The sequence below is a fragment of the Chrysochloris asiatica genome, unplaced genomic scaffold (assembly GCF_000296735.1).
Source record: "Chrysochloris asiatica unplaced genomic scaffold, ChrAsi1.0 scaffold00075, whole genome shotgun sequence".
Taxonomy (NCBI): Eukaryota; Metazoa; Chordata; class Mammalia; order Afrosoricida; family Chrysochloridae; genus Chrysochloris; species Chrysochloris asiatica.
Window position 1 is genome coordinate 11588669 of NW_006408593.1, and position 8640 is coordinate 11597308.

At 41.2% G+C, this 8640-nt stretch overlaps 1 protein-coding gene across 1 annotated transcript in view; it reads right to left on the reverse strand.

Moving 5' to 3' along the window:
- PHF21A (PHD finger protein 21A) overlaps window positions 1-8640 on the reverse strand; it is a 283341-nt gene that overhangs the window by 4286 nt on the left and 270415 nt on the right. The window contains exons 15-17 of the mRNA XM_006865046.1: window positions 2331-2486; window positions 1141-1216; window positions 489-592 (exon numbers count right to left, since the gene is read on the reverse strand). Coding sequence (XP_006865108.1) covers window positions 489-592; window positions 1141-1216; window positions 2331-2486 — 336 coding nt within the window. The remainder of the gene's footprint in view (window positions 1-488; window positions 593-1140; window positions 1217-2330; window positions 2487-8640) is intronic.

Here is an 8640-nt window from a genome sequence, read left to right on the forward strand (position 1 = left end):
CAAGCTATATGAGTGGTTGAATGTGAAGCTGATGATGTGCCCTGTAAACTTTCACTCAATCCAAAATAAAAACATTTAATTAAAAAAAAAAAAAAGTGGAGGTCTAAGAGCTAGTACCACATATAGCCCAGCTGGCCACCTGCCTGGAGGGTAGAAATCTACTGGAGGGCAAACGAGGAGGCGGCTCAAGCCCATCATGACCATCAGCTGAAGGAAGGCCCGTGTTAGCTCGTCAGAGCCCAGCTGTGCCGAGTTAGTTCTGACTGTGATGACCCCCGCCTCATGTGTACAGAGTAGACATGGTGCTCCTGGGGGTCTTCAGGGCCGTGCCCTTTCTGAAGCAAACCACCAGGCCCTTCTCCCGAGGATGCATATTTTGGTTAGTAGTTAAGCACTTAATTACATGTGCTACATGTACCTGGAAAATTCTACACACAGGTTATCTGTGGCTCCCTGTCTCTGTTACTGAAGGTACGGACTTTACTTACACTTATAGAACTGCTGAGCTGTTTCACCTTCTGCTCGAGTTGTTCTCGCTCTTGTTTTAAATCTGAACTCCATTTAAGTAACTTCTGTTTCTCTTCTTCTTTTGCTGAAAAAAAGAACAGAAATGGTTTTTAGCAATCTCTTGGAAGGACCACTGATCTTATGCAAGAAGATATTTTCCCCAAAATCTCCAGTGTCTGCAATACACTCCCCTTTTTACCCCCTAACCCAGGTGCTCCCTTTCTAGAAGCATTGTTGTTGTTATGTGCTGTGGAGTCAGTTCCGACTCATAGTGACCCTGTACAGGGTTTCCGAGGCTGTAAATCTTTATGGGAGCAGAAAGCTTCATCTTTCTCCCGCAGAACAGCTGGTAGTTTCGAACTGCTGACCTTGCGGGTCACAGCCCAATTTGTAACCACTATGCCACCAGAGTTCTAGAAGCATAGGTGTACTAAAAAAACCCCTCAGTGGTCAGGGTCTGGCTTGAAGCTCTACTCAGCACCCCTCCCCCACTCCCCAAACCCCACCCCCTCAGAGTACTGAAGGAGTGGCCACTTGAAATTTCCATTTGAAAACTAAACAAGGATCTCCTTCCAGCACTTTTTCAAAAACAAAAGGAGGCTTACAAAAAAAGGAGCATAGGTAATTCTTTACCTGCTTTGTAGGCAATATAGGAATGAACAATTGCTAAAGTTCCTGGCCATGGAATTGCTTCTTCTTTCTTCAGCATCTGAAAAGATTTTAGAATTTTATCTTGACATCTCCCTCAAGAACACAGTAGCAACAAACACACAACAAGGACTTAGGTAGCTGTGCTGCAGAAGCTGGTCTACTTTCTGGACTACAAAGTTCCAGATATCAGCCTGGGAGAAGAAGACTCAAAGGAAAAGTCCAGCCACTTGAACCTATGCTTAGAAGAGGCTGGGAGGGGTCTGAGCATCCCCAGGCAGTTCACTTGATGGGCTCACATATGTCACATGACCCTAACCCCTCACGTGAGGGCAGCAGCCACTGGCATTTCTCCCTGATCTGATGGGGGCTGCCAGTCTCAACTGAAGCTTTGTATGTTCCTCAGAGACAGCCTGACCAAGGCAGTGAAGTCTCAGTTCCAATACCAACATATACCAAACCCTGACTAGAAAACTGTCAGAGAGTCACACAGCAGCAGGAGGAAGTAAACGGAGACTGCAAGAGGACAACCCAGCATTCTCTCCAGTTTGGATTCCTCAGCAGTGAGCTTCTGGGCTGATTTATTGATTTTTTTTTTTTTTTTAAAACAGTTTGTCTACTTCCCAGAAGACTTGAAAGAGCATATGATAAAAACATACAGATATCTGAACAGCTGAGAAAATTAGATCAGAAACCCAGAAGAGAAGGCTGGAAACTGCTAGGGAAGCATCAATCAGCATTTGGCAGTTAGCTCTTCTATGAGCCTGATGCCAACAGGGGTTAAGCATGAAACAGCTGTCACTTCAACTAAACAACAAATTCAGCACGTTCCTTTAAGGATTCCCAAATTAAGAGTATCAAGGCCATATCTTTGGTTTGGACCATTTTTAGAAAACGAGGCAAAAAGTTTTATGGACTTTTCAGGATCAAAAAAAGGAGGAAAGTCTTTTCAAATAAAAGGAAGCAGTTAAGAGCTCTCTCCACCGGAATGTGGAGTCACTGCCTCATGAGTAGGATGAAGAACACTGTGAGAGTGAGAACAGGGCAGAGGTGGCCCGGAGAAGAACCCCAGGAGACAGAAGAGACGCGGCTACCTGCCTAGAGTACAGGGGTCGAATGCCAGCTGACCACTCTTTCCTTCTCTTCAGCCCCTCCCTGTGTCTGACCCACAGTACCTGGTCCTGACACCTGGGACAGATCCACATGCCCTTGGGAATCGTTTTCAGAGGAGGCTCTAAGCAGTCCAGGTGATACACACGGGAGCACGTGTCACACATGAGCAGCTGGCCGCTTTTCCTGCAAACGCTGCAAAAGTCCTCATGGATATCACCCTATGAAATGGAGATGAAAGGTAAGAAAAAGGACAAACAATTAAAGCTTCAGCACTGACATGCACATAAATGTCTGCAGCCCCTCAGATGCCATCGCAAGAAAAGCTGGGATTACCAAGGGCACAAGCCCTGCCCACTTCACACAACCACATTCCCTGAGTGGGGACAGTGTTCTTAACTTACAGAGTTCACAGAAAGCTCTGCAGTCATGTAGGAAACATGTGAACTTTATTAGGTGGAGCTCAGCAATTAGGCTATTTTGGTAGAGCTCATTTCACAAATCGCAAAGTGCAAAGACACTGAAATCCATTCCCCAAAACCATTTCACAATGTGATTAAATGCTCATTATTTATCATTTTAGGGGGAGTTTAGAAGGACTGGGAAAGAAGACAGGTTAAGAAATGAAGTTTGAGAGACCTCCAGCAATATGGTACACTAGGCAGACACACTATACACGGACCCTCTACAACAAAGATACAGACACAGGTGAGAATCCTGGAACCCTGAACTTGAGAGGAAAGTTTAGAGAAGTGGAGCGCTTGCTGGCAGGAGATGCTGAGCAGGGATGGTGAGAGAGGGAGACTGACAGTTGGTCAGACACAGCATGTCCATCCTGAATTTTTATGAGCACATCTGGAGACAGAAGGTGGCCTGGCAGAGCAAATTTACACAGGTTACAGGAAAGATGAGATTCCTTCTTTTTATCCACACTCTGCTGGTGACCAGAGGTGTGACCAGCTCCAACCGTCATCACCCCCAGAACAGACGCTGCTCTCTGGGAGTTGAGTCATATGGTTGTGAGCCATGCTGTATGAGGCAGGGGCTGGTTGCGTCACTTTGGTGCCTGGATTCAGGCGGGTCAGCTCTAGGCCTACAAAACTCTCAGAACCAGTTACACTATCCCTAGCTGCCCTGTGGCCCTAAAAGACACTGAAATCAGCTCCATCAAGGGCCTCCACCAACTGCTTTTGGACTGAGTACCTTCAACACATCTAACATCTAGGCCTATAGGAACGTGATCTAAGGCCAGGAGCACGCTGCCAATCCCTCCTGTACCCACCTCATGAACTCCTTGGCTGGCAGGAGCCCCTCAGAGTTTTCTCTCTTGGGTCAACAGCTGCACTAGTGACTTTGATTTTGTTTTTTTCCTTTCATTGTTTTTATTTGTTTAGTCTTTCTTCTTTCCTTCCAATCCCTTGAATTTGATCCTATCTCCGCTTTTATGTTTCCTTCTTTTCTTGTTTCTCATTCCCCTCTTCTTCTACTTCTTCTTTTTGATCTTTCTTAACTACTCTCTACTCTCCTTTCATCTTCCTTCTCCCTGGTTTTTCTAAGTGTTTTTGTTTTGTTTTTAAATTTCTTCCTTTTAATTTATCTCTTATTTTTTCCCCTCGATAGCTCCATTTTCCCATCCCTCTTTTTATTTATTCTCCTCGTTTTGTTTTTTTTTTCTGGTTTCTACCAGTTTTCACTGATTTTTTCTCTTTTCATTGTTGGTTCCTTGTTTGTTTATTCTGTTTTATTTCCTGTGTGTGTGTGGGCGTGCTTTTTTCCTTTTTACATCCCCAAAAGAGACAGCAATTGTGCCCAAAGAGTCCAGCCACAACATTATATCCCCTGCAGCTCCATCCACTGAGCAAGAGCTGATACCACCTAAACAAAGGTAGACAGCAGACAACAGCAGCCACACCCACCCTAAATCAAGCACATGAAAGGTGTACATATCCCCATTCTCTAACTACACCGACAGGAGACAGGTGGGGAGAGTCTAAGAACACATCAACATACAATCATCAACTAACTAATAAATACAACCACCCCACAATACCCCAGAGACAACAATTTTAGCTTACATAAAGAAACAAGAGAGAATGGCTCAAACAAATGACCAAGATGTAGAGCCAGAAAACATTTCCAAGGAAGAAAAGATAATGGAACTAACTGAAAAAGAATTGTAAAGAATGCTATTTCATTACTGTCAAAGGATGGACAAAAAGATTGAGGAATGCAAAGAGAACACAGAAAAAACTTTTTAAGAATTTAGGAAAACACTACAAGAACAGACAAAATAAATGCAAATTCTGAAACAATAAAAAACCTGCAATTAGCAATCCAGATTAATACTGAGATTTCAGAAATGGACAATATATTGAAAGGGAAAAGGAGTAGATTCGAAGTAATGGAAGCCCACATTACTAAGCTTGAAGATAAATCTCTCAAGACTAGTAGTAAGCTAAGAAGAAGAATCAGAAAAAATATGAGTTATGCGAACACCATAAAGAGGAATAACTTACAGGTGACTGGAATTCAAGAACATGGACGAGACATCAAAAAGTACAGAGAAAATTGTCAAAGAATTGCTGGAAGAAAACTTTCCTAACATCATGAAAGACAAGAAGATAAGCATATAAGAAGCTGAACAAATCCCCAACAGGATAGATACCAAAAGAAAATTATCTAGACATATCATAATCCAGCTTTCCAAAATCAAAGATAAAAAAAGAATTCTAAGAGCAGTTTGGGAAAAGCAAAGTTACCCACTAAGAAGCAGCAATAAGACTAAGCTCTGATTTTTCAGCAGAAACCATGCAGGCAAGAAGACAATAGGATGACATATATAAAACCCTGAAAGTTAAAAACTGTCAACCAAGAATTAAAACTGCCCTTCAAATATGATGAGGGAAATTAGGGCATTTTCAGATAAACAGAATCTAAAGGTATTTGTAATAAGTAGTCCAACTTTACAAAAAATCCTAATGGGTGTTCTTTGGGCTGAGAATCAGAACTCAATCCAGATATATAAGGACTTAAAATAAAGCAAACCTACAACAAGACTGAAAACAGGGAACCAGAGATGTCAATTTATATTGAAGTCAACTATAAAGCATTGATGGACTCAAGTGTGGCAGCAGTAGTGAGGTTGGCTCAGGACTGGACAGTGTTTCGTTCTGCTGTGCATGGGGTCACTATGAGTCGGTTCCGACTCGATGGCACCTCACAACAACAACAAAGCAAAAAGAAGGAATCGTGATGATCCAGAACTTCCAAAAGACAAGGAAGTAAAATTCAAGATAAAACAGACTGCTTTAAATGGTGAAAAATATTAATAAATTACAGGGTAATTTCAAAGATTATATGAGACCTTCACATCAAAATGAAAAAGAGTAAAATCAGAAAGGTTTAGGAAACATTAACACAACAGAAATGAAAATGAGAAGAAAACCCACAAACAAAATGAATTCAGTGCAGATAATTATGTGGAACAAAGACACGAGCAGCACCACACACACAAACCACACAGCAAAATGACAGCAACCCATTCATTCCTATCAATAATTATACTGACTGTAAATGGATTAATGCACCAGTCAAGATACAGAAAGAGAATAGACAAGGAAACTGAATCTTCAGTATGCTGTCTACTAGAGACACAGCAAAAATATGGAGACAGCCTAAATGCCCATCAACAGAAGAATCGTTAAACAAGCTTTGGTACATACTCAAGATGGAATACTCTATAACATTAAATAACGAAGAATCTGCAAAACACCTGACAACATGAATGAGCCTGGAGGACATTATGCTGAGTGAAATCAGTCAATCACAAAAGGGCAAATATTATACGAGACCAGTGTAGCATAGTGGGTTACACACTGGGCTGCTAATTGCAAATTCAGCAGTTCGAATCTACCAGCTGCTCCATGGAATAAAGATGAGGCTTTCTGCCTCAGTAAAGATTTACAGCCTCGGAAACCCCACACTGGGTCATTATGAGTTGGAACCAACTCCAAGGCACATAGCCACCACCACTAATGTTGTAAAAAGTTAAGTACAGGTTTTCTTGATAAAAAAAAAACTATGATAATTACGGGGCATAGGGAGTAGGGAAAATTATTCAGGGACTACAAGTTAAACTCATGTGACAGGGCAGGCAATAAACAACAAGAGGGAGGTTAGCAGAGGAAAGATGAAGGGGAGACACGGGGGAATGCAACAGCTGAAGTGAATAGAGGTAAGTACTGCTAACTGTTGGTACTTGAAGGGGATTGCAATCATTGTAATAAAGCAAAGTGTATAATTTGTTGAATGTAAGACTGATGATCTACTCTACCAATCGTCACTCAATTCACAATGAAAAATTAAAAAAAGAAATGGAGTTTTACTAAACTTCCTGCTTGCTTAGGGAGGAGAAACAATGAAAGTTCAAATGGGAAAAGATTAAGTCAAGAACAAATTAAACTCAGATGAGTTTTTCTAACAGAATATGAGGAATTCAAACAGCCAAAGCAGTAGCTGACAACACCCTCTTAAAATCAGCATTTGGCACTTGCTGTTCAGTGGACCTTCTATTCCGAGAGGCTTCATTCCCCCAGCAGATACTTCACCAGACAGAAAAGGAAAGTCCACCCTGCCTGCCTCTCTGCCTGAAGTAAGGTTTGCTGGAGCTCTCTGGACAGAAGGTACCATCAGAAAAGAGCAGAACCACTTAAAATTTGTAGAGGGAAAACAAAGAGAAGAAATGAGCTATTAAGGAGGCCTTTTCTAGCAAGTGGATCCCTAGCCAGAACAGAATTAAGGCTACTGATGGCGATACAGAGGGAAGAGATGTGCCTGAGGTTACCCAGCAAGTCAACCCCTGACCTAGATTAGACCCTTCTCCGTTACCAATGTGCTGTTTAGATTTCTGGGCTATTCTGCCAGAAGACCCAATATAGGAATTTTGCAAGGAAGCAATGGTACAGAAAGTAAACGTCCAATTCTTCATTTCTACCCTACAACCCACTGACACCACACTCAAGAACATATCTTCATGACCCTACAATTTCTCTCTAAAGGAAAGGAATTTGAATTGTCTGACTGCCCAGATAATGGGATGTAAACAGTCATAAAATACATCACAGTACAGATGGACATTAATCTTTCTGAATAAGGAAATGTGCCTAGTGTACCATATTGTTGGAGGTCTCTAAAAACTCCATTTCTTATCTGTCTTCTTTCCCAGTCCTTCTAAAGTGCCCCCAAAATGTAACCTTCTAGCAGTGAGAAAGATAGCACGTGTGAAAAGTATTACATGAGAATGTAGCCTAACAATTTAACTTCTAGGTACTGAAAGAGAGAAGGTTTCATTCCTGGGTTAACCACTTTTCTTCTTTTCATTCTTAAAATCTGTCTGAGGTATGCTCTTCCCTTGTTTTACGTGTGCATCTTAATGATGTTTGTAACAACCATGTTATGGTTTCAAAGGTAGTTTCAGGTGAACTGTAAATAAAGGGACCAGTGATGAAGTACACGAGAAAAACTGGACATCACATTCAGAGGGATTTGCTATGGGAAATCGAGCTTCCATTGCTCCTGATTAAGGAGAAGATCAAAAAGTTGAAGGCAAAGAGTACATAAAATAAAGGGTAAAGTTTATCTATTGTTCCTGTTTGGACTCTGTACTGCTTAGCAGAATATGGTATAGAGTAGTCAATTTTTATTTTAAATAACTCTAACCTTAAGGAGGGAGTCCTGGTGTGGCGCTATGGAATAAATGCAGGATCGCAAGGTCAGTTTGATTGGGGGTTCAGGCTCACCAGTGGCTCCTTGGAAACCCTATACTGGTTTCTTAAGTGTAGAAACCAACTCAACGACCCGTAGCAACAACAACTTTAAGTAGTTTGTAGCATTTCCTTTCTAACACAGCTTGATTTGTAGACATTGTACTAATTCCTTCATCTGTCCGTTCTGCCCAGCATCATTGTACTCACTGGCATAATTCTTAATGACTCTGGTGCTGATACACATATATCTGATTGTTTCACTAGTTTTTAATTATGGGTTCGGTTTTTTAATTATCATGAAACTGCACTCTTCCTGGAAAAGCGTGTGTACAGATACAGCTCATGTGTCTCTAATGAATCTAAGTTTGCTTTATTTTATAAAAGAAAAACTTTGAACTTGCAAAAAATAATATAAATAAATGGTAAAGAGTTCTGAAGGAGAGGAAGTGTCCTCTTCTGTTTGTGTAGCCTATAGCAGCAATTCTCAATCTTTTTGGTGTCAAGACCCCTTTCACACTTAAAATTATTAAGGATTCTAATAAGCTTTTGTTTATGTTCATATAGCTATTGACATCTACTTTTTGTTGTTGTTGTTGTTGTCAGGTGCCAT